This window comes from Aspergillus fumigatus, chromosome 2 (genome assembly GCF_000002655.1).
Source record: "Aspergillus fumigatus Af293 chromosome 2, whole genome shotgun sequence".
NCBI lineage: Eukaryota > Fungi > Ascomycota > Eurotiomycetes > Eurotiales > Aspergillaceae > Aspergillus > Aspergillus fumigatus.
The window spans coordinates 3,357,649-3,384,886 of NC_007195.1; the positions used below are offsets into that span (position 1 = coordinate 3,357,649).

The window sequence follows — 27,238 nt, forward strand, 5'->3', positions numbered from 1 at the left end:
GGTCTTTATGGACTGCTATGATGAGTGGGAAGACTCATGACTCTAATTGAATAGTCTTTCTAAGTCTGAAGGACAATTCTTAAAGCACTATACCCAAACATTTGATACTTGATTCACGGCTGCCATTTAATGCGCTACTACGTCTACATGCATATTGATAGCAGTAACATCACGTGCTAACGTCCCCAATGTCCACGCATTATGACCACCGTCATTTGTCTGTGCTAGCCTGCTACATTAGAAAGATTTAGGATCCGCGCTGACTACAGACCTTTGCTGCGTTGTTGCGTCCAACTCCAATTGCTAATCCGGCGATCCTCAACCCTCTGGATCATTGATGGCCTACAGATCTAAGCACGTCCCTAGGCTTCTGGCTCTTACGAATTACAAGTTTACAACTCAACCAGCTACTGCAGAAAAGTGTACAGTACTCCCCACCAAGCCTGGTGGAACATGCGATTCGAACTTCAGAGGATTATGCAGCAACATATACTTTAGACATCCAAGTATGTACCTGATTGTACCAGTAATCCATGAGAACAAGAGATTTTCCCAAGCCATCATGAAGATGTCTGAATGTGACCTGTGACCTCTGCTGTTAACTTCCCTTCAGCATGTTAAAAGGTCATTCTTGATGATCGGGATCTCTTGAACCGGACTGGTTTGCTGTGCCCCGCATCCGATGCTTGGATCGCCGTTTTGAGTGGCTAATGTATGCAAGTGTGCTCCTGCTTTCTGGTACCCAATCTAGTCTACAGCCTGGGTTCGAAGCATAGTAATAAGCTGGATCCATAGGAAGGGTAAGGGCATTAATCTAAATTAAACGAGATAACAGGAACGACTACTTTGTAAAAGTTCTCGAGGCAAGATAATGGCGGAGTTAAACTCATTTACTTTGGGTCTTCTCTGACACAAGAATACAGGAATTATGATGCAGAACAGAAGATTCAATATTACCAGTCTCTCTTTATAGGTTTCTGCTAAGTTCGGACGCTCCATTTCGAGTAGAATCAAATTGCTGTCGGTCCCCCGACTTTCAAAGAGTGAATGGTACTCCGTACATTCCCGATATATGCTTCTCTCATCTCCGTGTAGACGGTGGTCATTGGTTGTTTGGTGAGACAAAGACAGAGTCTCATACCCACGTAGCAAATAATAGAGTACATGCACCATCACAAGTGAGAAAATTGGAGATAGATTGTGTAGAGGCGCCTCTGCTCCTCTATGTTAGGCACCGGAGTTGCTATATACAGCTCTAGTGTCACCCTGCGTAGAGGGCAAAATAAAGAAAGCCCTGGACCTCAGTACTTGATGACGGGAGACGAAACTTACTTGGGTCGTTATTGTATTACAGTTCCGTATCATACCACCATTCACACCTTGACACCGCATATGGGATGACCTGCGTACAACGCCGAACTGGAACTGTATATTCCCGCTCTGGGAGAGCACACCCCAAGGCTAGATAGAGATGATGTTGTCACCAAACCACGGGCCTAGGAGCCTCTAAAAAAATTGTACCTTAGTACTATGGTAAGTCCGTCAATACCTGATGGTATTATCATTAGTATCTACCACTTGGACAGTACCTTAGCTAGCACCCGACTGCAAGTCAATACCTTACCAGCTCATACCACAATACCCTACCTTACCTAGGTAGGGGTCTCCGTACTTCCTGCCGGACCGCGCCGCTATTATACCAGACTGCCTCTGAGACCCTCCCCCTCCGCTCCTCTCACACTCTCTCCCATTTCCTCTTCTATCCTCCTCCCTATTCTATACTTATTTCTCCTGAATGATGTCTATTGTCACCTTCACATCTTCTTTGAGGTTCCCGTCCGCTACGGGAGTGAACGGGAATACCTAGTTCCTCTCTTCCATCTCCGCAAAAATATTCTCAGTCGCCCCAAAAAATTTCCCTCGACCGCCTCTCCTCCAAGAAGAAAGAAGGCAAGGTCGACGGTCTGAGGAATACATTGATTCCTCCCCCAAACGGCTCTTTACTGAGGCTAGGGCTCTTGTTTGAAATCCTCCGGTTATTTTGGAATTGAGCAGCTCCCAAGCTCTAGCCGAAACCCATAGTTTTTTTTTTTTTCCTTCGTTGCCTTTACCATTCTTTTACCTTCTGGTGCCTGAAGATTACGGCATCAGCTGCCGTTACGAGCGCTCAATACCTTTCCCTTCCGATCCCTCTACAAGCGGTTTCACAAAGACGCTTGTAGATATATATATATATACCTATCACAATGTCGAAAATGGCGGAACAATCTCGCTCAATGGAGTCCCGTGTAGGGCGGAAAAACCAACGTGAGTCTACAGTCCCTAGAGGCTTGCGGACGTCGTTCATGCAGGAGCTCAGAAATGTCGTCATCAACGACTTCCACACCCGATAAGAAGCTAATCTACCCGGAATCCTTAGGCTACGGCTCTAAAGGCGAAAGGCTCGTGGCGGGTGTCGTCCCTCTTTCTCATGACAAAACGCGGGTGCTCATGATTCAGTCCGTAGGAAGTGGTGGCTGGGTCCTCCCCAAAGGAGGATGGGAGACAGATGAGGCACTAGCGCAACAAGCCGCTTGCAGAGAGGCTTGGGAAGAGGCCGGTGTTATTTGCACGGTCCACAAGGATTTGGGATTGATTCCTGATATGCGCCCGTCCTCCGTTCTGACGTCAAGTGCCCCCAAGGCCTCATATCAGTTTTTTGAGGTGACGGTCGATCGTGAAGAAGACCAGTGGCCAGAGATGCACAAGCGGAAACGGCAATGGGTTACCTATGCACAAGCCGCTGCCGCTCTTGCAAGCCGACCCGAACTCTTGGAGGCTTTAAATCGCAGTTCTCTGAAAAGATAGTAGAGGATTCTGTCTTTCTTCACCGCCAGGCGAACCCGAAAGAGATGATCAATCGCTGCTTGTCAGCGTTTTGATCTTGTTACGAACTGATACGATTATCCACTCAAAAGAAAAATCAACTCGTTGTCTTGGTTTTCTGCTTGCATCTGTGTCACTCGGGGATTTTTACCTGTCATGGTTGGTCTCACAGCCTCGGAGTTCTGAGTCTTTGTATCTTGTTGCTTGACACAAGCGGGCGGCGGCTTGATGGCTTTGTGCATAACCCGGTTTCTACGTGTTCATCACTATAGAATCTTCGATGGTTCGTCAGTATAGAAGGTTAGACGCACCTCTTGATAGTGCTGTTGCGGACGGACGAAAAAAGCAAATATTTGTTGCTTTTGTTGTTGCTGTACCTGGACTTGACTTGGGATTGCATACAAGTCCTTTTTGGAGGCTTTGTTGGTGGGCTACTTGATACCAACCTACTGTCTGGCCTAATTCTGATCGTTCAGCGAGATCAGGGGAGAGGCCACAGCCAGAATCTCTATAGCACTGGGATTGGTGATGCCTACTAGATCAGCCATCGACACAGTGACGCATTGCTTTTGCTGAAACTGATGCCATCGGACTTTGCATTTGCAAATTTTGGATCTTGAATGAATACCGCACAATTAGCGACCCCGGATCAACCTGTAATATCTAATGGCTCACAGTACACCCATAACAGGCTTCCTGTACCTTTGGCTTCTATGTATTATAGCTTGGACATCTCGCAGAATTCACGAGTTGGGGCTAGTCCCCTAGTGCCTCGCCTTTCGTCAGAGGTTATTCTGCATTCGTACTTCATGATTAACAGCATGGAATGCAAAGACCATGAAGGTGATTGTATCATGTAGTTGGTTGACTGCTTACTGGGCTGCTGCTTATAATGCCTAATTAGGCAAAGCGCCAAAAGGCGGAAGTGCATCAGTCAAACCGAAACCCAGACAGAGCTCCCTGCTGCCACCAAACCACCACTGTACAAAGTCTTCTCTTCACAAGAGACTTTTTAAAGCCACAGTTGCAAGGCCAAGCTGTGGTTCATCGGAATCGCATGAGTCGAGTATACCATCCAACCACGGAGAAACAAGGGTTGCGACCAGCAGCACTGAGACTTTATCGCCAAAATGGATTATGAGATGGATATTGAGCCCACTGGGCCCCAGGTGACCGTGAGAGAGGTGTGTTCGAGCTGTCTTCGAAGAATGTTGAATCAAGCAGCTCTTCAAGAGAGGACGCCGCTGATGGGTTTCTCCAGGCCGAGCCATACCGTGTCGATTTCAAACTCAGTTCCGTCGATCTTGCCTTCGCCAACTCCCTTCGCCGAGTAATCCTCGCCGAAGTCCCAACGATGGCGATCGACCTGGTCGAGGTCGAAAAGAACACCTCCGTACTCCCCGACGAATTCCTCGCCCACAGACTGGGCCTCATCCCACTCAATTCGAAAAACTGCGACCAGGATGTCGAGTACACGCGCGACTGCGACTGTGAGGACCACTGCGCGCGCTGCAGCGTTACGCTCACACTGCATGCGCGCTGCACAGGCGACGAGATCATGCCCGTCTATGCGCGGGATCTGGTCGTCAGCGGCGAGCGCGCCAACGAGTGGGTGGGGGACCCTGTTATCACGGATCCGGAGGGAAAGGGCCCTCTGATCTGTAAGCTGCGGCGGGGGCAGGAACTCAAGATGACCTGTGTTGCGAAGAAGGGGATAGCCAAGGAGCATGCGAAGTGGGCGCCCACTGCGGCGGTTGGGTTCGAGTATGACCCGCATAATAACCTCCGGCATGTGGATTACTGGTACGAGGAGGATCCCATCAAGGAATGGTATGTTCTGATTTTTCGTTTCTTTTTCGGGCTCGTCCCATTTTTACGCTGCAAAAGCAGTCGCTAATGATCTACCCAGGCCCGTCTCCGCAAACGCCGCCTGGGAACACGCCGCGCCCCCCGACCAACCCTTCGACTACGACGCTCAACCAAACAACTTCTACATCGACGTCGAAAGCATCGGAAACCTCGAACCGGACATGATCATCCAGCAGGGCATCGTCGTCCTCCAACGCAAACTAGCCACCGTCATCTCCTCCCTCTCCGGCGCCGGCAACGGCGGCCGCAACGGCCTGCCTGAAGACGAGGACATGTTGGGCGTCCGCAGCCCCGACGCCTACGAGCCGCCAGAAGGCATGGACGGTGGATTCACAGCGTACGCCAACGGCGGTACGAGTGCCTGGGGAGCCAGCGCGGCAACTCCCTACGGTGCGACGCCGTACGGTGGCGGTGGGTACGGCTTCTAGGCTGTATGGTCCCTCTCAATCTTCCCGAGCTGAAAACTAACACTAAACTGAAAATGAACATGAAAAGTGAATGGGCAGGGGAAGGAAACGAGGGAAAGCGACTTGGGACTTCTCTGTAGCCTACAGAAGCATCCGATACGGAGTTCTATGGTGTTTTGTCAGGTTTTACGGGGCGCACTTTCAATTTCAATGGGGTTCTCTTCCATCAATATTCATATTCTCTCTTTGACTGGTGGGATCTTTCTTTTTGGATCTAAACAATACAATTCCCGTACATCTTGCTGCGAAAATGACATCTCGGAAATTATTATTTAGACCGCAAACATGAAGGAGTGATTGGAGTATCTTGTAGATTGACTTGTAAATGCCACGTATGTGCTAGACCCTATGCTACGAATGAGAAAATGCATCTCGATATAGTAAAGACCGCATGAAAAAGCCAAAAACCAATATAAGCGCCATCCTGCACCTTCCTTCCTTACCTGCTGTACGTATCCTGAAAGAACGGAATCACAGAACACCAGCCCTTTCGATATCCACCAAGGTACAAAAAAGAAAAACGACACGACCACTCGTCTATTCCGCTTTTGACCTCAGTTCGCCGGGAAATGGGAGAGAGAGATAAGAAGAGACGAGTTCGATAAACGCTGGACGGAAGCCAACCCAGACCAGACCAGATACTAATCATGACGCCCGATGTCTAGGTAGTAATCGACCGAGAACGCCGAGCGAATCGCTTGCAGCGACGAGATAAAAAACGCCGTGATGACTAAACGACTAAGCCAAGGGACGAGAGGAGAGGAGAACAACAGACGTAAGATGATGGATGTGTGAACGGGGAAACGGTAAGGGTAACCCCTTGCAACCCTCCTCTGGCGGCGTTCAGACCCCTTCAATGGTATCTGACCCTAGATCGTCCGATCCGTCCGGTAACATTGACGGTGATGGGATTTTGCGACCGCTTCCATATACCATTTCCATGAGTTTGGCTTTCTGCTTTTCTCGGACAGATCGGAGGTAATCGTATGTACTCTCCAACCCGCGGATCTGGCCTTCAATGACCGCTTCGACCGGCCCGAGCATCCGTCCGTGACTGCGCCCGCTGCCTCCCTCGACAGCACCAACAAAGCTCACCGAATCATTTCGGCGGACAAGGGGACTGACCAGCTTTCGTCGCAGGGTCTCCAAGTTGACCTTCAGTGTCAAAAGACGGCCGCGGTGATCCATCAGGAGATGCTTGTTGGCGACAGTGCGGCTGCGCACATTGGCTAACAGGCGCTTGTTCTTCTCATATTTACGAACCATAGCGGCATCAGGACCGAGAACTCGAGTCCATAGGGAGCTCAGCATCTCCCCCTCGGCACGTTCTTGGGCGTCTGACTCGCGCACAACGGTACGCTGCAGATTGAGAAATTGGCGATCTATGGATTCAAAGAGGGCAAATAGCGCAGTGGAATGGGTCAATTCACTATTGATCGACTCTTCAAGCACGGATAGGAATTCCGTGAAGGTTCGCATGAGAGTGGCCTGTGTGCGCTGGGCGGAAGTCTGACCCAATACGGCCGTCACGACGCGGCCAAATGTGGTTGGGGTGGTTGTCAGCTGGCTGCTGGTTGCCTCACCGCTTGGAGTGTCTGTCCGCTCCAGCGTACCTAGTCGTGATAAGAGATCATGCACATTGTCGAGGACAATGGACGGCAGAGAACTTGGAGGTTGCGACGATAAAGTCTCCAGCTCTCTTTTGGCCCAGTCCATGACTATCAGAATAGAGTCGACATCGGAGTCGACATTGGCGAAAAAGCGCGTTAGCTCCAGCGACAATGTTTTCAGAGACTCGGACAGTTCGTCTAGCTGGCGCACAATGATCGGCGCGCTGGTCATATTGGTACCGCGGACGGATTCACTCAGATCCCAGACAGCAACACCGGTCTCCTGCAGCGTTCCAATCTGCTGTACTCCATTCTCAGAGTAGTATATGAGAGGCTCAAACGATCGCGCAAAGCTTGACAATTTCACCAGATCTGGAATCGATTGAGGGAGACTAGGCAAGAACAATGCGCGCATGAATGCGATGGACAGAAGCGCAATTAGAATGGACAGTGTGGTGTTGGATTTGGAACTAGTGATCCTGTCGAACTTGGACCGCAAGTAACTAAAGAATGCGACAAATGGTTCGCGATGCTGGACTTCTGCGCGCACAGCAAACCGGATATCTTGAGAGAATGTCCACCTATTAGTATCCCGTGCCAGCTTGCTGGTCAAGGGGGCAAACCAAGATAGAGCCTACAATTGCTCAAGTTATTCTCCGGTCCAAAGTCCAATCCTTCGTCCGCGGGGCTTGCCCTGAGCGCCGGAGAGGGACTCGGGGACCGTCCCTTGAGTGGCGTATCAGCAGGTAACGGTACGTTGGCAGCGATGGTCGCATCCCCCGTGTCGGCCGACTCGCTGCGTTTCTTCACCAATGGGGTCTCGATCGCATCTTCATACTGTGGGCTAGCCTCGCGCGACAGCGACGGGCTGACTCCCACGGTCGGTTTCAGCACCGGCCGATCGTTCTCGCCTTTCCGCACATAAGGTTGATGGCGATACCACCCGCTACCTTGAACGTAATCATATCTGCGGAAGCCTGGAGGCGACCAGCGCTCACCGTTCGGAGTGGTATCCTCTTCCTCACATTCCGACTCCTCTGAGCGAAACCCAGAATGCTGCGAGGGGAGGCCGAATACGGGAGAGCGATGCGCATTGCTGTTGTTCTCAAAGTCCTCTAGTGACGCATCCAGCGACGGATGGTCGTCAAACACGTTATCTAGCTCATCCAGCATGATGGACGGCGTTGCGCACAATCTAAAGCGAAGTTGTAAAGCCACTTCAGTCAGTGCGCTGTCAAAGCGACCACTCGAGGTGCAGCTCTGAGACAGCGATGGATTTGTATAGCTTGAAGGAGGGGGTTAGTCGCAAGCGCGCTAAGATCCAGTGAGGTCTGATCTATGTGCTGTCGGGAATGAACGACGAGGCAAAGAATCAGAAGTTCGGATAAGAAGTAAAGAGTTTAGTAAGTCGAATGCAAGAAGCAGCAACGGGAAGATGCAAGACATGGGAATGCGTTGCGCGAGGTTTCCAGTGGAGGGAGGGGGGAAGCCTTGATGCCTGAGGACCCGAAACCCGAGTAGCTAACTCTGACTAACTGTAGAGCGACAAGTCACTCACTGGCCGTGTCGATGCCTGGGACAAAGTACTGTAGGTGGTCCGGGAGGTACATACAAACAGGAGGCGCTTGCATCAAACGGACCAGCACATTCCCCGGGAAATTCTGTTCTGTAAGATGTAGAAGCACCCACGTTAGTTAGCAGTACGTAGACGTGAAGACGCGCTGATGGACTTCAGCCAACAAGAATGGATGGATCTCTGGTATGGAATGTATGTCTGCAAGACTTTTTGATCGCAGTCTACCCTAGATAAGTTACAGGAGGGGGGATCCGATCTCAGATATGCTCCTGTTCCTGGGCTGATGTACCCGACTTTCATCAAGGCAGATAAGCTGCTTGATAACTGCACTGGTAACTCCGTACGGGTACCTTAGGTACCATACCCAAAGGGAGGGGGATGGGTGCCATGTCTGCCTTGTGCTGATTGGTCCATCACGAGGATGAGGGGGCGCAGACGGTGGCTGGACCAATCATGCCAGCCAGCAGAGGGTCATGTGCCCATGGATCCAGCTGTACTGTACCGTACAGGGCTATCGTAGTCTCCAGTATAGCAACATCATACTGTAGGTATCACTCCTAAAACGCTTTGGTCTAGAGCCCACCACATGAGTGGATGTCCTCCGTACATAGCAGGACATCCTCAGAGCTGGACCAGACGAACAGCGTGGCCTGCGTACCGGACCAATCAGGGAACAATGACTGAGTAATGGGTGCAGGGATCATTCCACCAGATGGCTGTAGTATTGGCGAGAGGCACAAACCGTTGATGGGCGAACAGCAAGACGAGCTTGGAAAGGCGACGGAGTCTGACTCCACTTGACGATTGCTGGAGCTAAGTGTATACCTGGGACTTGGTGTCAATATCCGCGAATCATCAGCAAGCTGGGGGAAGACCAGAGAGTCAGAAGACTAGGACGAGTAACTTCCTTCAGGCAGCAAGGCAGGAAATCCGCCTTGCCAGCAGGCACCTACACCAACACGTGACGAGCGATGACGCACGTGGACCGACAGTCTGAGGTAGAACACAGGGGGTCATCATGAGAGGAGAATCTCTTATTCATTATGGTCGGTCATGATACACAAAATCCGAAGTAAAGACATAACCATCGGAAAAGGACAATGGACAATTCTGCACGCTATGACTTTATGATATCCGCCATGTTCCAGCACACAGAAAATATCAGGTCTATTGCGTTTAATCAAGGTTGTAGTATAGTACATGCCGTGTCCGGTGAACGTGCCGCGCATCTGCTTTTACCACAGGAGAATCGGCGCGACAAAGTTTCCCAGACAAGGTTGAAGAGACAAGTGACTTTTCAGGGCGAACATGTTTAGCAGTTCTCCTTGAGGTAGCTGTAGGAGAGAAAAAGTTAGCGCCTGCAATGCCAACCATGGTAGAGTGAGTCTTCGACAAAAACACATACGTGATCAGGTCGTTCCTTTCCTTGGCCTTCTTCAGACCACCGAAGGCCATCTTGGTACCGGGGATGAACTTCTTGGGGTTCTCAAGGTAGGAGAACTGCAGAGGCGCATTAGCATGGCTCATATCAGGCAAGTATGGAAAATGACAAACATACCAGAGTGTTCTCGTCCCAGGTAACACCGGCCTGCTTGTTGGCGTCGGTGTAGGCGTATCCCTCGGCGGAACCGGTCTTACGGCCGAAGAGACCGTGGAGGTTGGGGCCAACCTTGTGGGGACCGCCAGACTCGACAGTGTGGCACTGAGCGCAACGGGTCTAGAGCGAGCATCTTAGTCGCTGTCCTAAAAGAAACTATGGCTTTTGTTCTGTACTCACCTGGAAGAGCTTGGCACCCTTCTTAGCGTCACCTGGAGTCGCGAATGTTAGCCATCTGCTGGGCCTTTTCCGCCGCTTCAAGTTCGGCTTCGCGCATGTCGATGGTAGCGAGGAGACAGAAGGTATCAAAGCTCGTCATTCTGCTTGGGGTGTGCACGTGGGAATGGTAGACACCGGTTTGAGAAAATTTTGAACTGTGACGACGAGATGCGACGATTGCGATACCAGCTGATCCTTGCTACCAGAGTGGACGTTGTTCTGAAAGTACGAACACACTTCTCCTCCCCAGATCCAGCCATCATTCACTGGGCATCTTCTGAAGCGAACACACGAGAAGACGCCGCAGTTTCGCAGTGAATGATGGCAGGTTCCAATTAGAGTGAAACGAGGACACTGCAAGAAAGGGAAGATCAAGGTATGCTTACCAGGAGCGAAACCTTCCTCCTTGCCCATTTTGAATGTACAGGTAGATGTGGATGAAGATTATGAGATTGAAAAAGTGTTTGTACAAGGTGAATTGGAATACAGAGGAATCCAAAAAGAGCCTGGAGAATCAATTGGGGGAGAAACGGAACAAGCTGGCAGGGAGAAAAACTTGCGGGCGGAAATTTGTAGATTGTTGCGGCCGGCTTTGCCCCCGGCAACTCCCGTGATCAGAACACCCGCCAATCAGATGCATGATGATTCAACGGAAAACGGGCGGTGTCGGGACACAATTCACGCAATGAGAAATGCCCGGTGTGGACTTTTTGTCTCTGTGTTACATCAATGGCATCATTTTCCTAAAACCGTCTACAGAAGATACGGATAAAGCATTGGATCCTGTTTCTGAATTTTGAGTACAGATGAGTAGTTGAACTGTGTCGAAATCCAGATTCAACGTCCACATTCCTTCATATTGCGATTTGCCTTTCCAATGGCAATCGCCAACATCGCGTAGACTATGATCTCATCGCAGGCTCAGACTTAGGTTTCCCGAAGCAGAAGTCGCCTTTAAGCCTCAGTCAGCATAGGGAGGAATACTTCGTATCAAAACGCATACGCATGTGATTATGGTACAGATGACATGCGCTCACCATGTTTCTTGAATCTCCACGTAGATAAAGGCAATTCCATGAGTTGCACGAGGCCAGCATACCAGCTCTGCATCAGTTGCAGCAGCCGGAACCAGTCCCGTAGGGTTGGAAATGGCAGCATCGTCATTTGCCCGCTAAGATCAATCACCGACCCTTCTCGAAATAATTCCGCTCCGCCGGCTTTGGTGGTCCGATAGGACTGATAGCCTGAAATATGAGGCGTCAAGGGATACACTACTGGCGTTTCGATACAGGCTCGACACATCCCAGTGACCTGGATCGATGCATGCGAACATAATACTCATTCCGGTAATTTTGTATCTACCCGATCTAGAATTAAACCTATCAGTGGCGGAACATCTAATAGTAATGTCTTAGCGTGAGGCAAGAACTGCTACTGTGTTCTACGTAGTCACGTGATTGTAAATCAACAGCGCTGACAGAAAAAAATATAGTCGGAAATGTAGCGGACATGAGGCATCAAAACACAAAGTATATGCACCTCGCCACAAAATACCCTCTTTAAGACCCTCACTTACGCCTGCCATATACAATGGCACCCATAGCCATCCCCCAGTTCCTCCTCCCTCGCGGGATACCCTCCTCCCGAACCTTGCACGCCCTCACCCGTCGCCGCAACCCGACCACCCTCGCAACCACAGTGCCCTCCTTGTGCCGGTGCGCCTCATCAGACGATGGCAGCAAACCGCGCGTGCTCGCCAAACCAGACAAGTTCCGACCTCCCTCGCATCCCGCGCGCCGGGTGGTGCCGACCCGCAATGGCAGGGTAGTCAGCGGACCGATCAACTACCCCGGTCCGCGACTTTCGGAGAAGGAGAAGGAGGAGCAGAAGACCAGGAAGTACCCAAATATGTTTCCGCCCGAGGGGACGATCATGTACAAGTTTCTGACGAGTCGGTGGATTCATATCTGGATTGCTATGGTTGGTTTTTCCCGCCCCCTTACCTTACGTTGACTGGAGACAATAGCGACAATGGCTGATGACTGTGGCATTCAGGGCGTCCTCACCTCGCTGGCGACTTTCACCTTCACCACGAACTTCAAGCACTCCTCGCCGTACGCGCACTTGCTGCCGCCGTGGTCTGCGCTCTTGACTCACCCGATCGACACCATCGGGCAGGCGCTTGCCGTCTTCCGCATGCATGTGCAGCATACCTCGATGGAGACGAGGGAGAAGCGCCTCAAGCGGGTCGAGGATGCGGAGAAGAGGCGGCAGTATCGGATTGCGCATGGGTTGGAGGAGCCCAATGAGAAGACTGAGAGACAGAACCCGGAAGTGGTTGATGATCAGTCGCCGGTCGCGGTCGATATTCCTGCGGTTGGCCCGGATGAATACGTTGACTGGGAAGGGAAGAAGAGGCCTGTCAAGAAGTGGCTTGGTATCTGGTAGACTGTTGTCGGACGGATGGAGAACGGGTTCAGTGCATTAGGAACCCGGATCGGCGCTGTATATTAGGTTGCTATGATGATTGCTTTTGACATTGTGTCTACCCATGCATTGTTCTAAATGTGTACATGTCATGATATATCTCCTGGTCATCACGTCTGTCTCGTATCCAGAGGACCGGCATAGATCTGGATTATTAGTCTCTATTAAAGTGCCGACTCCGTTCTCCCACACAGCAGGCCCGTCTGTGTTCGCTTAACCTACAGCGAATTAGCCCGGCCACTTGAGGGGACCAGACAACTGATACACATTGAGCCCGCAGAGGGCGCTTCGTAGAGCTTCTCTTCAATTCACAAAGCATGATTGCCTCAACCGACGGAAACTCCCTCTAGTCCCTCTAGTACATCCTCGCCGACACCACCCTTCTCCAGCACCGCTTTCACCATGCGCGCGATCGTACTTCTTTTAACCCCGCCACGTCGAGGCTTCCAGACTCCAGGAACTTCCTCCTCGCCGGTGGAAGGGCTCAGGATAGCAGCATCCTCTGCAGCAGCCGAAGACCCTATCGTAGTGACATTCTCCGAATTCGGCACACCCGGCTGTGTCAGACGAGATGGAGGGTCAATTGTTCTCATAGAGATCAATTTCAGACTACCAGTCTCGCCATCGCGGCTGACTGAAAGGGCCAAGACGGTATCTGCAACGGCAATCTCCTCCCTGCTGGGATCGAAGATGATGTTATCGGCCACAGAGATGACCAGCAGCGTCACTGGAGGTCGAACGAACTGTGAAGGTGAGGGTGTGGTAGCATTCCCAGAGCTCTGACGAGGGTAGAGATATTCCGCTACGTTCCAATCATCGTCGAAGAACGGGTCCTCTTCGCCCTTGGATTTCAGTTTGGGCAGTCGCGTCGACAAAAGCGCCAGGTGCGTCGTCAGAGAGAGTAAAGGAAGTGGGTATGACAGAGGCTGCGAGAGCAGCAGAACCTATAGTGAGGAGACCAAAAGTAAGCAAGACAACGCAACGGGTAACGCACGGCCATAGCCACATGCACCGTCCAGCAAAGGTCCCTTACATCAATATACAACCTCCAATGCCACCGACGGTTAATGACCAGCCTTCCCTTCAGACCGCCAGCCATCTCCACATCCCCTCCCTGCGCACTTGACACCGACTCAATCAGCGGCTCCCGCATCATCTCCGACAGGAAAACAGGCAAGGCATCATCGTCCCGAAAACCAGGAATCTCAATGGAGATCTGCACCCACGATTCGTGCCCGCCCGCTGCGCCCATCCCTTCCTTGCCGTCCGCGCCTTGATCAGCCGTGTAATCATCCCCCGATGACAATTGTGAGACCTTCAGGGCATCTGCCGCCAGGGCTGTCTTCTCCACCTCCGCTTTCACTCCGACGATGGCTTGAGTGCCGTCTGCGAATCCGACCCGCGCGCTGCCATTGGTGCCCGGGAGGATGTCGGTCTCCGCTGTTAAGGGTCGGAACTGTGTGGGAGAGCGCCCGTCTGGTCGAATGGGACTGTCGGGAAGCGCAAGCGAGGTGTAGAGGTAGGAAAGTTCTGCTGGTGAGAGGTGTGGGGTCTGTGAGGCAGATGAGGCTTGTCGCTGGGCCGACATTCTGGGCTGTAAATTTCCAGAAAGGAAAGATCAGGAACTGTGAATTCAAGTGACGTGATGAGAACTGCGTATCTGGTTTTTCTTTAGTGACTGTGAAAAGAATGTCGAGCCTGCCGTCTACAAAAGGACGCAATCGGGGTAGAGATATCCTGGCGTTCAATGGCTCTGTGGGGCGCGAAGGCAATTGTGGGCTATGCAAAGGATATCAATAAAAAAAGGTCCATAGGAGAACTAGGCGCAGAAAGTCTCATACAACACTATAATAGAAAGATTGATGGCCATGATATCTGAAATACTGTTTCGGGAAATTCTGATGAAGAACGGACAATTGTTATTCCGACGCGGACGACTCCATAACCTCTCTACCTACTTTGTCCGTGGCATATGCATCCAGTCAGTCTACCCTATCGCTGAGGATATGCTGTATACAGCTACTCCTTCTCAAGGACTGACATGACAACAAAAGCTTCGTTGTCTGTTGCATTAGGTGTGTATATATGTATATATAAAGGTAGGGCTTGCAGTCGATAAATGGGTACTATATTACAGGGTCTTTGGGCTTCGACTATCATCGTCGTACTCAGGGAATGGTGGAACAAATTGTACAGTGGAGAAAATGGAAGGTTCACTCGACAACACCGGCCGTAAAACCTCCCTAGGGCGCAACAGAAAGGAATGACAGGCGAGAGGTTACACGAATATACACGTGATAAAGAGAAGGAGTGGTGGACAAAGGAAAGATCTGAACGCTAGAAAACAAGGGCTGATGAGAGAATATGTGTATATATAGGAAGTGATGGTAGATCTCGCGACTCGCGCGTTCGGTATCAGGGTATATCAGAGCAAGGGAGCAGATGCCACGAAATATAAATAGTAAAAGAAGAAGACAAAAAAGATATGCCGAGAACGCGTTGCGAGGCCTGCCATCTATAAAAGGCCTTTGGGGGTATGAGAACGAAAAGAACCAGTGAAAACACCCCAAGCCCAGGGGGGAGACCGATACCAACCAAGTGATAAAAGCACACAATATGCAGAGCAGAAGGGTAAATAAGAAGACAGAAGAACTCCGATGATAAAATGTGAACAGGGAGACACCAAACCCAGTACGCCGTGCTCGGTGGGATAGCCGGTAATGCGCATTATGACCTCGTTTTTTCCTCTTTTTAATTTTTGGGAAATGCAAGTTTCAGAAATCGAGAGGGAAGAAGGGAGTATTAAAATTAACCTTGCAAGGATATCATTTGCATGTCGACTCTGTCAGAAATTGGACGATGTCGTGTTCATCCAGTCCCGCTCCTCGTAAGGCGGGGTGGGCCATTGGCGATTGGAACTGGCATGGTCGATCTTCTCGTCTCGTCTGCATGGAGTTGAGTCTTGCTGACCAAACGAGACACCATCACACTTTGCCGACGGTGATGGAGTGGGATAGGGGCTGGGCAAGGGACGGGAGCCGTCATTTCCCGGAGCTTGGCGACTGTAGTTGGAGGAAGCATCCGACAATGTTTCGCCTTGTGCCAAACGTCTAGCCGCCTTGCTTGCCGAATGCAACACCTCATCCAAGAGCTCGTCCTCTTCTTCAGGGGTTTCATACCGGTGAACCGGATGAGAAGACATCTGAAGCGCACGTCTTGTCCGGCTCGAGATCGGTCCGGGAGTGCCACTAGTTGAGACTGGGCTGTCTGTCATTGCCCGAATGGATCCCTGGGGCATGGACTGTCGCTTACTGACGTCCCCCGTCGAAGTGATTTGGACAGGGACGTTTCCGAGAGCGGCCGAGTCCAGCGAGTACTTGACATTCTGCAAAGCCCTGTCCAAGTCGTTCAAGTCGGAATTCTGCTTCGCATCTCCCGCATTCACAGAGTCCAAAGCGAGCGAAGAACGGTTTGACCACGGCATACAGCCAGCGTTGGCTTCGATATCATCGGTCGCCAGATTGGCCTGGTTGCGACCGGAGAGTCGGCGAGCCCTCTTGCGGAGGTGAGAGAAGAAGCTCTCTTTCTGGTTGAGTGTAGCGTTCGTAGTCCCGGCTCCGTTGAGCGTTCGCTCTGCCTCTTGCCTGTGAACATCGGCATAGTGATTACCGTGGGAGTTCAGAGACAGTTGTCGGCCAATCTTCTTGCTCGCTTTTGCAGCACCGGACTGGGCATTATCCCCACCATGAGCAAGAGTCGAGCTCGCCTGAGCTGTAACTGCATTAGACAAGGGAGAGACTGGTCGGATTGAAGGGAGGATAGGCATAGGAGCCCCATTGGCCCACGTGGCGCGCTTAGCGGCAGCAGGTCTGGTCTTGTTGGCTTGCAGATCGGGTGTAGTGTTGTACGACACAACAGACGGTCGGACAGCCTGGTCAGTTTCTAAAGCTGGGGCTGGGCTTTCCGATCTTCCAATCAGCGATCTTCTAAACCATGAAGGCTTTGATGACACGCTGGGGGAGTCGCTCGACTGAGGAGTGGGAGATCTGAAGCTCCTATCCGACTGTTTGCGGCCAAGCAGCCGCGAGGTGGAAGATTTTGGCCGCAAAGGATCCACAGCATCTGCGAAGTACTCGTGATTCAATGCCTGTGTGGAAGTTGGTCTGTTCTTAGGGTCCCACATCAGGCACCAAGTCACGAAATGGCTCAAAGATGCAGGCCAGTGAGGAGGCTGCAGGATGCTCTCCATAGAATGAGGCGCCATCTGTTCGACCGACGTTAGCAATTCTCTCGAGCTCCGTGACCAAGACGAATCTCCGTACCTTTGGAAATGTGAACCCTAGCTTCTGAGCCAAGCGAGAGCCTTCCCTCCACTCACCACCACCCAGCTTGGTGCCTGACTTGCTGTACCAGTTGCCAGGACTGCCCATTATCTCACATATGCGCCAGACCTGGTCAACCTCGTTGCCACCAGGGAACAACGGCTTCAGGGTCGCGATTTCAACTGCCATGGCACCAACAGCCCACATATCTACAGGCGCAGAGTATTCTCCCGCACGCAGGAGAACCTCAGGGGCGCGGTACCACCTGGTTGAGACATATGTCGTGTATGGCGATTTCGAATGAGTTTCGCGTGCAAGGCCAAAATCGGCAATCTTCACCGTGTAAGTTGGAGGAGTGGAAGGGGGAGTGACAAGATTTGAATAGCGGCTGAACGCTGAGTCGTTCGGAGCAGATGTTGATACCAGGATATTCTCGGGTTTGATGTCGCGGTGGAAGAAGTGGTGAGCATGGATGTGGTCCAGACCCGACAGGATTTGGTAGAGGATACTCTTCACGTGTTTGCCCTCCAAGTATTTATGGTCTCGGGACTTCATTAGTTGGTAGAGGTTGCCATCCATATATTCCATGCAGATATGGAGTTTTCGGGAGAGTGGATCAAGGAAGATGTCGAGGGCTGGGACAAGGTGGGGATGGGCGGGTAGAGTCCGTAGGAAAATGACCTCACGCAGCTCTAAGCAAGGGGCCAAAGAGTCGAAGGTCTTTTTCATAGTCTTGATTGCAACCTGGCATAATATCAGCACGGGTCGGTCCATGCCCCGACGGGCTGATCTCGTCCGCAAGTGGGTTCCTTACCATAGTACCTCTCCTGGCAACATTGGAGCCGGCTGTCCGTACACGAGCAACTGCGACACTGCCAAAGCTTCCATCACCGACCTCCTTGATGACTTCGAATCTGTCTTCGAGGGTCGCCATTGAAGTGGTGGCAGGAACCCGTGACGGGTAGTCGTAGCTGATAGTCATGTTGACTCTGTTGATATCTTCTGCCAGCAGATGAATCAAAGGACGGACTGATGATTGTGCCAGGCTTTGTTCAATAGCGAGAGTCCAAGGTTTCTATGTGTCATTCACGGTATCACAACCTTCACAGTGTTCCGAGAAATGATAAAGACCTTAGTTCGGCGGCGAGATGGTTCAAATCAAGCAGGTATTCATCATCTGCGATGCAATCAAGTTCAGCTTGAGCGAGTGGAGGAGTAGATGGTTCAATCCCATTGATTATGAGGAAGGGGAAACAAGGAAAGTCGAGTTAAAGGGAGCGCGGGGTTGGTTAGATGTATTATTGAATGCAGGACAAATGATCGATTGGGACAAGGAGGGGAGGAAAGGGGGTGGTCATCTATCTTTGTACTATGTAGTAGCTCAAGCGAAGGTGGAGGAGAGGGAGATCTGGAAGGAAGATGGAAGACCCGGAGGATTGGACCGTGATCACTGTAGTGACAACACCGGACCCGTTTGGGTGGGAACTGCTAAACGAGAGGAAGAAAGAATATTGGATACCGACTTTTTGAGGGAGTGTAACTTTGTGAGAATTACCATTGCGACTTGGGGGAAAGGAGAGAGAGTGACTGTGTGAGAGAGGAAGAGTAAAGCAGCCCCTGACACGGTGACAGCTCTGTTAGTCTAGCTCCCGAAGCCTCCAAAATACTAAATACGTACTTCGTATGAACTAAGGAGACTTCGGATGGGGCCGTGGGGACTGAAGAAGCGGTCGACAACGGACCAGGTTTGGGGATCAATCACGCAGATCACAGAAACTCTGTTGATGAAAACACTGTATTCAGTGTAATGGTAACAATGATGTTGATGTTGATGTCGATGATGATGCAGAGCTGCAGGCAGAATTATATTGAAGCAGGATGGAGGGGAAAGATGATGCTGAAGACCTGGACAAATAACCCGGGCACTTCTGGCCTTCTTTCTCTCTTTTGGAGCAATGGCAAGTAAGACACAAAGCGGATGATGGGTTTATAGGTCAGGATTTAGATGTACTTACTGCTGCCATGTAGCATGTAAGCGAGTTAGAAGAGGCTGGGGGTACAGAGTACGGAGTACCAGAGATAATAATGATAATGTGAAGCGTGTGTAAATGGTTAAAAGAGATAGACAATTATTATCAATTCAAGAGACGCGCAAAACACCCGATCCATGACTATAATAACAACCATAATACTACGGGTAAAGCAGCAGCATCAATTTTGATGATGGATGAATTATTTGGTATTATGATTGGGGGTTGGTACGAGTCGCTGTACCTTGGTTACTATCCGTACAACTTACCTGGGTTCTGTTCCCGAGTTCACCTCAACACTCAAACCAAATATGAAAAAATGACAAACCTTGATATTTAGCAAGAATATTATTATTTGCTGTGGTTAAAAATCATCGAATTATACCGACAATATTGGCGGCCGTGTTGAGCGAGAAAGGAATGGTTAGAAAACGGAGGTCCACTCATAAAAAAGGAGTTTCATCATACGCAGCCGGAATAATCAAACAGTCAACATCGAATACACACAGATACTTTGCTCCGTACGGAGTAGACGGCACCCCAAATAGGAAACACTCAGATTAGCCTCGGAATGAAAGGGCAACTGCCAGGCCATGTAAACAATGAAAACTTCTTAGTACATAAATCCGTTTGTTCAGTAGAGTCCCAAAAGACTTGAAAGTCCCGAGGACTCAGGGTCCTCTCACATGGAAATGAAGGGAAAAAAAGCTACTTAATACTACTTGAAAGTACTGATCAATTATCATCTATCACATTGCCACAGCGTGAAGGCAAGAAGTAATCTTATTCAGTACTCCGCCGACAGTGCGTTTTGCCTTTTCAGCAACAAAGCAACGGATGTTTACACTTGCAACTAATGTTACAGCGAAATTACACAAGAGTAGTGGGGTGACTTTTTAAATGACCATTTTTCCATCAAATAAAATCTGTTGTTTTGGACCAGAATGGATCCATGTAGTTTTGGTTTAGTGAAAAATATTCATTTTTTTTACACAGCACCACCTCACTGCTTCAAACATGAGGTCAGCTCTTGTTCAAGCTGAGGAGGGGTATCAAATATCAACAATATCCACCATGTCTTCCTGGATGAAAACTTCATTTACCATCTCTTTATCAATATTATCGCTACTAGATACTAAAATCAGGCCGGCCAGTAGAAGAGTTGGCCAGCTCGGAATTTAGGTAGAAAATTTGTTCGCATCGGGTTTGGGTGTCAATGCAGCAAGGAAACGAACTGATGACCCGCGAGCCCTCCAGAGCCTTGGAGTTTACTCTGTAGACTGGGATTATTTAGTGTCATCAGTTACCAAGTCACTAACGCAACGTCGCCCTGGAGGGCTTCAGAGTCCAGCCCTGATAAAGTTCCACTTGGTCTCCGCCTCTAACGATCGTTAAAAGGGCCCTAGTCAGTATGGCCAGGGGTTGGGCCACACGTTTTCATTTCCGTTCAAGGTTCGCCCTACTCCATATATTATTGCCAATTGGCTATGATTGAGTTCTGACTGTTGACTCGCTGCGATTGCTCGCCTTGTGTTCATCATCACCATCATCCCACTCTGTCCCTCATCCTGTTTACGCAAAAGCACGAAAAAAAACCTCAGAGCTCACAAATCAGATACCTGGATAATGTGACATGTATGTATGGGATGCTGCTATGGTATGTGCAACTGACCTCTTTGGGGGCTCCTGTCCGCCATCCTCTAAGGAGGGAAATAGATTTTTGTGGGGGAAGTTAATGCGCTAATTTCCTTGCTCCGATTATTGTCTGGGTTCCTGTCATAGTATGTAGTCATCAAGCTTCGGACTCGTCTGGCAAAACATGAACAATAATAGTAGTTGCTTGCATACAATCATGTCAGTTCATCGATTAACACTACAGTAGCTCATCTTGGGGCAAAGTGGGTATTCACACACTGTAAGATAGCTTGAAGTACATTTTCCTAACAGGGAGGTAAAATCATCAGATCAGCGATAGTTCATGCAAGTGTGCAGACTGACTGCTTGGGAGATCTTGTGCATACTAGCCATCTATCTATCTATCTCTTATTTCCGTCACTTGATTTCCCCGCGGCTACAGTTATCGAGTACCCACGTCCTGACTTCTGCCTATCATCTCTTACCGACAGTGGCTGGACATGTCGCTAGGCGACTGCCAGTTGGTTGACCGCCACCATTCAAGACGATCAGCGGGTGGCAAGTGATCTCGAAAACGAGACTATCAGATTAGTAATGATCCCATGACTGCGCGTTGGTCTGGCGACTGCTGACACACGATACACGGAGTACAGAGGGGTTTGGTTAGATCGTTCTCCAGTCTACGAAGTACAAAAAGCAGAGCCACATTGAACAAATGATGAAGCCTAGTTGAGGAAGCCGAGGATACATATGCCACATCAAGCATAGACCACTCATGATATGAGCAGCGCCATGAGCTCGCTTTTCTTTTTTCACTTCAAGTATCTTCTGATATCAGCTTGGTATGTGACAATCAGAGTCTTTGGATACATAATGCTGATTACTGTCAGACCGACAACTACCAATTCATTGGGAGGTAAGGAGGAGGAGGACTGCGTCATTGTTTGTAAGTACTTACTGCGTTCCATGGTGACACAAGAAATATTACCAAGGGCGGATCTTCATTTCAACTATTGGATAAATACTTTTCAACCCCAATAATAAAGCAATACTGCCGCCCTGTTTCGACCTCGGCGCATATCTATATCATATCTGATCAGAATGCATCGATCCACATGATCCGCCATACTCTCATGTCACATGTGGTAGCGGCTGTCGTTCTTGACCGGTGAAGGTAGAGGGGTAAGTAAATATAAGTGATAATCATCATCAGTTGAGAGGTACGGAGTAAGGCTGACGACCTCTATAATAAAACCTCTCACAAATGGGAAATGAGAAAACCTGAACTCAAGATTCATGGTTTGAGTCTGCCGAATAACTTGATGCTGTTCATTGCTGTTGCATTGCATATTTCCCTGTACGATCAGCCCAATTCTGTGTTGTAGATCCATGCAGTTCATCGTCGAAAGTACGATCTAGATAAACTTGAATCATAGTAACTTCCGATTGTGACTGTTAGAATCAGATAGATAACAAACGAAAGGAACTGTCGCCCCTGGTTTGACCCTTATTTATTTTTACACCACCCTTTTGGACACAGAGGCAGGTACAAAGTACTCGTTTATAACCACATCAATATCCAGGCGCAGTTGAGTTCGGAGTATGGATTCGTTACTTGTTGCAAAGATAGGTAATACATAGTACTGCTCGAATTCCTCCTTGGACTGTTATGACACTGTGTCACCTGAATGGACTATTGACCCACTGCCACAATTGTCCATCTAAACAGAGTTGCCATGTGCCAATTAACCTAACAAGGGGCGGGAGACACCCGTCCGACCCGTCTATAGACCATGGAATGGTGCTCACTTCTGAGTATGCGCAATCGATATGCTTAATTGTTTTGCATTTCGAGATCAGCTTTGACTTCTTGCTTCTAAATACAGTTTGAGACATGTCACAGCAAAGAGAGACTGGTTCATGTACTCTCTTTAGTAATCCTGTGAAAATGAGCTTCAAAATCAGGTTCAGATGGCGTTATGTGTACTCCGTTAGATTACTCTGTGTAGATGCAACTGCCTTGGCAATGTGCTTATGCTAGGAGCCAAGGGAGAACAACGTATCACATTATTATCCAACCTATAATGTCCATTTTCTTCTGCATTGAGCTCTCTCTGGCATCGTATATGATTGCTTTGCTGACTTGCTGCTCAATTCAGGCCTTGCACTGTTGGTCATGTAGGGATAGTCGAGACCCAGGACAAGTTAAAAAACGACGACCGGAAATCGCTAAGAACAATCGACAAAAGAAAAAAAAAAAAAAAAAAAAAAAAAAAAAAAAAAAAAAAAAAAAAAAACCCATCGAAAAAAGGTCGACTATCCAGAGTACCTACTCTGTGTTGACTAGCGGGTGTTTTATTGTTTATTCCCTACCTTTACAAACAGGGAAACGCGGCAGACTTTGGCATTCGGGCACCCGGACATTGGAGAGGTGCGTGACCAGAAAAAGACGGGCTAGACCTCGGCGGGTGGCAATAGCCCATCTATTGAAAGACCAGCTCTTAGTGGCTCCTCGCTCAAAAACAAAAACTGCCCAGCCTCACTGGTATTATTGGCAGGATTAATGGTTCCGTCCAGCCGGGAAGAGGGGGAGTGGATTTTGTCTGCGGTTTTTGACTTTTCGTGGGTCTCCTGATTGCGCCGGGTCGCTCGGGGAATGCGGATTCCCACTTCGCTGTAGGCCCGTCCCAGCTATCCGAGAGACTGTCATCTGTTCTAGTCTCTTAGTGGTCGGTAGTTCTACTAGTGCAGTGAACGGTGAGAGGTTCGCTGGGGAAAGAGGGGCCAAAGAGGATTCTGTAGTGGGACCACATCATCTGTGACCTGTCGTTGAGTCGAAAAAAAGAAAAAGGAAATTCAAAATAGAAAGTCATACTGACACAGCATTGTCAAACAGTTGGAGTCTCTGGAGACTCTCTGATGTGCAACAACTACTCATTATTTGCCAAGATCACTATTGTCTACCTCTGACCATTATGGACAACCTTCAGACCACTATCTCCCCTTAGTGATACTTAGTACGATCTACGGAGTAAGTGTTGAAGCCGTTGCGCATCTAGTGGCCTTCCAGAAGGATTTAGATTAAGGAGACAGAAATTATTACGGCGCATGTATGAGGGATTTTGATGACAGGACGGTGATTGTCCAGGATTCCAGGGAAGTTACGGATCCTTTTCCATCTCCTTTGCCTGGAAAACAGGAGAGAGGTCGCAGAAGCTCGCTGCATTTGCGGGAGTCCCCGTCTCAGCAGTTCAATTATTATTACACCGTTGGAGGAGACTAACCAATTCTGTCACGTCTCTGCCCATGAACCAACCATGGAGGATCATCAGAGCAGCCCCTGCCAGACACGGCTCGTCAAGTAGACATGCTTCTAGAATAACGCTAGACATATCCTTACCAAGATTGTCTTGGAACCTCGGAGCCTTTGAATCTGAATTTCCTGAGCAATCCTTCGTTGCTCCCACGACCAGTGGGATATGGCTTGCTCATTTCGAGCAAGAAGCCAAACAGGAGACGTTTGGACGCTATCCTCCCAAACGTATAAATCCCAACTACACAGCATTTCGGATCTCCATGGTCCCTTGGTAGACCCTACATGTCCCATCGTACAACAAATCTTTGTATGCATCTCAGATAATATCGGAGTAACCCGTACCTCAGGTGCTCCCAGCCATACACAAGTAATACCTAATACATTGTAAACCTTATGAATTGTGTAAAGCGTTGATTGGAGGAAATGAACCTGTTACCTACCTAGTAGACATTTCGGTATGATTGACCTTCAAACAGCATTCAATAACAACTGTTTACTGCTTTCAACCTATTCCCTGCGATGGCTCAGACATGTTTCGTATCTAGTGCACACACTTTGAACTTTCCAGTCTCCTCTGTAGCCTGCAAATAATGGTCACTCAGTACACCGGAAATCAGCTGAGCAGAAGCCAACTAAGAATTCTGTGATGCGGTTTGAAAGATGTCGCAGCTAGAGGCCAGTAATTTCAGCTATTATCCTGCGAGCTCTTCACCTTGCAATTATGCAGAGAGGCACCCCATACTCCCTTCTGCCCTCCCTTGGACATCCATAGCTAATAAACATTCACAGAAACGAGTGCCTAATATCAGAGGCTCTGGTGAGGTCTTTTCTAAGCATATTGAATACACGTTGACTTTTCATATCAAGTATTAATTGGCACTTTTCCTGTTGAATGACTTTCGCCTCGCCTCATCGTCATCTTAGTCGATGTTCCATTCTTTGTTTGATTGTGCCTGGCTTGACTGCTCTTCCGTCATTTGCGCTTGCCTCACTTTGCAGATGTTTACATTCAGAAATCATACTGTTGGTGCATCTATGCCATGAAGGATACTGGCAGATAGTCAAAACAGATTGATTGTCTAAAATACAAACTTATTGATCTCATCCTGAAAAGAAACCGCACATCAAGTGCCCCTATATTCTGCATTGTAAGGTGGCTGCTCACTGAGACAAAAAGTCCATGGAACCTCTTTTCCTACCCTCTTCTTGGACACTAAGATACATCTTGTTTTACTTCTTTTTTGTTGTGAATTCATCTTTCTACCCCTCTAGCCACCCTTTAGCATCATCGTCCAGTCAGCAGCTAGGAATGACCGTCCCCTCATTCATTAGATTAGAGTTCCATTCACCGGAGACCACTTCATTGCCCATTTCTGCAGTGCACGGAACTGTCCAGAAGTGTTGATGAGCAGTAATCATACCACAACTGCATTTTCTCGATGTCTCTTCGCTTGAGCTGCTTGCCTCGGTCTCTACTATCGTCGAACCACTGACTCTTTGCGATTCTCATCCCCGAGTTTCCTCTTTGAACCCCTCTCAAGACAAGATGCCTCCATCCTTTCGAAGTGCGTATGCTGGAGGTTACAGCGATGAGATTAAGAAACGGTAGGTTCCTTTCGCATCCTGGCTTCCGGTACCGCTGAGAAGCTGATGAGAGGCTTTTGTCCAATAACACCGAGGAACTGATGGAAGGGTAACTGCAGGCTCCAGAGCATCAACATACCAGAAAAGTCAGTCATATATCCGTCGCTTGTGCATCCTTATCCACATAATGATTCAGTTAACATAGAATAGGATCAAATGTGGAACCTGTAGCAAGATCCGTTCCTCGAGTAACTACTCCAATAGGCAACTCGAAGCCCTTCGTCATGCCATCTTGAGTCACGGTGTGAATGTCGCTTTGACGAAGAACAACGCAAAATGCCGCATCTGTTCGGGAAATCAAACTGTTGAACTCAAATGCTGCATCTGTGATAAGATCAAGAGTCTTGATGAATTTGCCAGAGCTCAAAGACAGAACAGGGACGCAGCGGTAGGAATACTATCTCATGTCTCTCTTATCGGCTAAGGATACAGCTAACATCTGGTTCTTCCCAGAGATGCATGAATTGTGTGCAGAGTCACACCGATGCCGAGCCAGTTCTCGAGGAGCCTAACCTCTTGACTGAGAGTGAGCTTTCCACTGCCCCTGATACGTACACAGCTGTCAGTCACGCCGATCCGTCCTCAAAATGCTTCACAAATGCGTACATCCTGGTGCTAACACAGTTTCAGGGCCAAATTGACTCTCTTTCCTTGATTGCATCAACCCAAAGACTCACAGTGAAGGCGGCTCCTACTGCCCAACATATTGACAGCAGTGGTGCGCAGGACATGGACGGCGTGTCGCTCATTGAAGATCACAATGGGAAGGCGAACTCGGTGCGCGGAGGACAACCCTTTACAGCTTTCAATTCTAAAGGAGTGGTCCACCGCCGCTCTGGTTCCCCCCCTGGTACCGCACGGTCCGTTCACGGCGGTTGGGCGACCTGGGGAGTGGACGTCAACTCTACTGTCACCAAACCCATCAAGAAGGGCGGCAGCTCCAAGTTTGCCAAGGTTCCGGTAAGCCCCTTATGAAATGAGTGCATTCCTTGTCAATGGACAGTTTGCTGAATTCAAAAAGAGCAAACGTTTCGAGAAACACGAGGCGCCTACAATGCGAGTCCCAGAGCCTATTGGCGCTACCGTCCCCTCTGACGATGAGGCCATTGACGACGCAGGATTAGAAGATTACCTCTAATCGATTCTCAAATTTGCGACGGAGTCAGTGAATCAATCAAACTAAATTAGGAGGAGAAAATAGATGTTGCCTTTTGCGTTGCTTTCCCTGATGAATGTCCCAACGGCCACTACAGGCTGAACCATGGTACTAGACGGCTGCTCCGTTTCCCCGCAGGACCCAGAATTGGTTTGCGATATCCATGAGTTTGACTTGGTGAAATAGTACCGAAAGCTCTGTACTATCTGCCAACAGCGGTTCCGGCTCTCGTGAATTGCCATACAGTATCTAGCAAGCAGTGGTGATGGTGTCCCTATTTAAATGTCTCTTTGCATGAACTCTAGCACTCTGGATTGCATCGCAGACTCATTAGCAAAGTACACCGACAGTCATAATGCTGATAATCACTAATTCACATGTGTAGCCGTTGCCCTTTCCCCTCTTCTGCAACGGCACTGGGGCGGTGACGTATGACCCCGTGGTG

General features: G+C 49.3%; 8 protein-coding genes across 8 annotated transcripts; 4 read left to right on the forward strand and 4 right to left on the reverse strand.

Moving 5' to 3' along the window:
* Window positions 1-2,361: 2,361 nt before the first annotated feature.
* On the forward strand, window positions 2,362-2,847 carry AFUA_2G13080 (NUDIX hydrolase; the record flags this gene model as incomplete). Its single annotated transcript, XM_750547.1, has 1 exon — window positions 2,362-2,847. The coding sequence occupies one exon, from the start codon at window positions 2,362-2,364 to the stop codon at window positions 2,845-2,847; it is 486 nt and encodes a 161-aa protein (XP_755640.1).
* Window positions 2,848-3,827: 980 nt separating this feature from the next.
* On the forward strand, window positions 3,828-5,162 carry AFUA_2G13090 (DNA-directed RNA polymerase II core subunit RPB3; the record flags this gene model as incomplete). Its single annotated transcript, XM_077804181.1, has 3 exons — window positions 3,828-4,049; window positions 4,127-4,695; window positions 4,775-5,162. The coding sequence occupies exons 1-3, from the start codon at window positions 3,996-3,998 to the stop codon at window positions 5,160-5,162; spliced, it is 1,011 nt and encodes a 336-aa protein (XP_077660343.1). The 5' UTR covers window positions 3,828-3,995.
* Window positions 5,163-6,044: 882 nt separating this feature from the next.
* AFUA_2G13100 (uncharacterized protein) lies at window positions 6,045-7,984 on the reverse strand (the record flags this gene model as incomplete). Its single annotated transcript, XM_750549.1, has 3 exons — window positions 6,045-6,583; window positions 6,632-7,375; window positions 7,450-7,984. 3 exons carry the CDS (start codon window positions 7,982-7,984, stop codon window positions 6,045-6,047), a joined length of 1,818 nt encoding a protein of 605 aa, XP_755642.1.
* A 1,579-nt stretch (window positions 7,985-9,563) lies between these two features.
* Window positions 9,564-10,617, reverse strand: cycA (c-type cytochrome; the record flags this gene model as incomplete). The annotated part of the gene is made up of 5 exons (XM_750550.1): window positions 9,564-9,887; window positions 9,946-10,104; window positions 10,165-10,196; window positions 10,322-10,392; window positions 10,496-10,617. The coding sequence occupies 5 exons, from the start codon at window positions 10,615-10,617 to the stop codon at window positions 9,564-9,566; spliced, it is 708 nt and encodes a 235-aa protein (XP_755643.1).
* Window positions 10,618-11,663: 1,046 nt separating this feature from the next.
* Window positions 11,664-12,651, forward strand: AFUA_2G13120 (uncharacterized protein; the record flags this gene model as incomplete). The annotated part of the gene is made up of 2 exons (XM_750551.2): window positions 11,664-12,183; window positions 12,259-12,651. The coding sequence occupies exons 1-2, from the start codon at window positions 11,794-11,796 to the stop codon at window positions 12,649-12,651; spliced, it is 783 nt and encodes a 260-aa protein (XP_755644.1). The 5' UTR covers window positions 11,664-11,793.
* A 365-nt stretch (window positions 12,652-13,016) lies between these two features.
* Window positions 13,017-14,552, reverse strand: AFUA_2G13130 (exosome non-catalytic core subunit RRP42; the record flags this gene model as incomplete). The annotated part of the gene is made up of 2 exons (XM_750552.2): window positions 13,724-14,552; window positions 13,017-13,634 (listed from the first exon to the last, which is right to left on the reverse strand). The coding sequence occupies exons 1-2, from the start codon at window positions 14,276-14,278 to the stop codon at window positions 13,017-13,019; spliced, it is 1,173 nt and encodes a 390-aa protein (XP_755645.1). The 5' UTR covers window positions 14,279-14,552.
* Window positions 14,553-14,675: 123 nt separating this feature from the next.
* Window positions 14,676-19,374, reverse strand: ime2 (serine/threonine-protein kinase). Its single transcript, XM_077804182.1, has 4 exons — window positions 19,028-19,374; window positions 17,827-18,956; window positions 17,013-17,756; window positions 14,676-16,954 (listed from the first exon to the last, which is right to left on the reverse strand). Exons 2-4 carry the CDS (start codon window positions 17,992-17,994, stop codon window positions 15,536-15,538), a joined length of 2,331 nt encoding a protein of 776 aa, XP_077660344.1. The 5' UTR covers window positions 17,995-18,956; window positions 19,028-19,374; the 3' UTR covers window positions 14,676-15,535.
* Window positions 19,375-25,632: 6,258 nt separating this feature from the next.
* Window positions 25,633-27,236, forward strand: AFUA_2G13150 (uncharacterized protein). The gene is made up of 4 exons (XM_077804183.1): window positions 25,633-25,723; window positions 25,788-26,198; window positions 26,268-26,597; window positions 26,659-27,236. The coding sequence occupies exons 2-4, from the start codon at window positions 26,097-26,099 to the stop codon at window positions 26,773-26,775; spliced, it is 549 nt and encodes a 182-aa protein (XP_077660345.1). The 5' UTR covers window positions 25,633-25,723; window positions 25,788-26,096; the 3' UTR covers window positions 26,776-27,236.
* The last annotated feature ends 2 nt before the right edge of the window (window positions 27,237-27,238 follow it).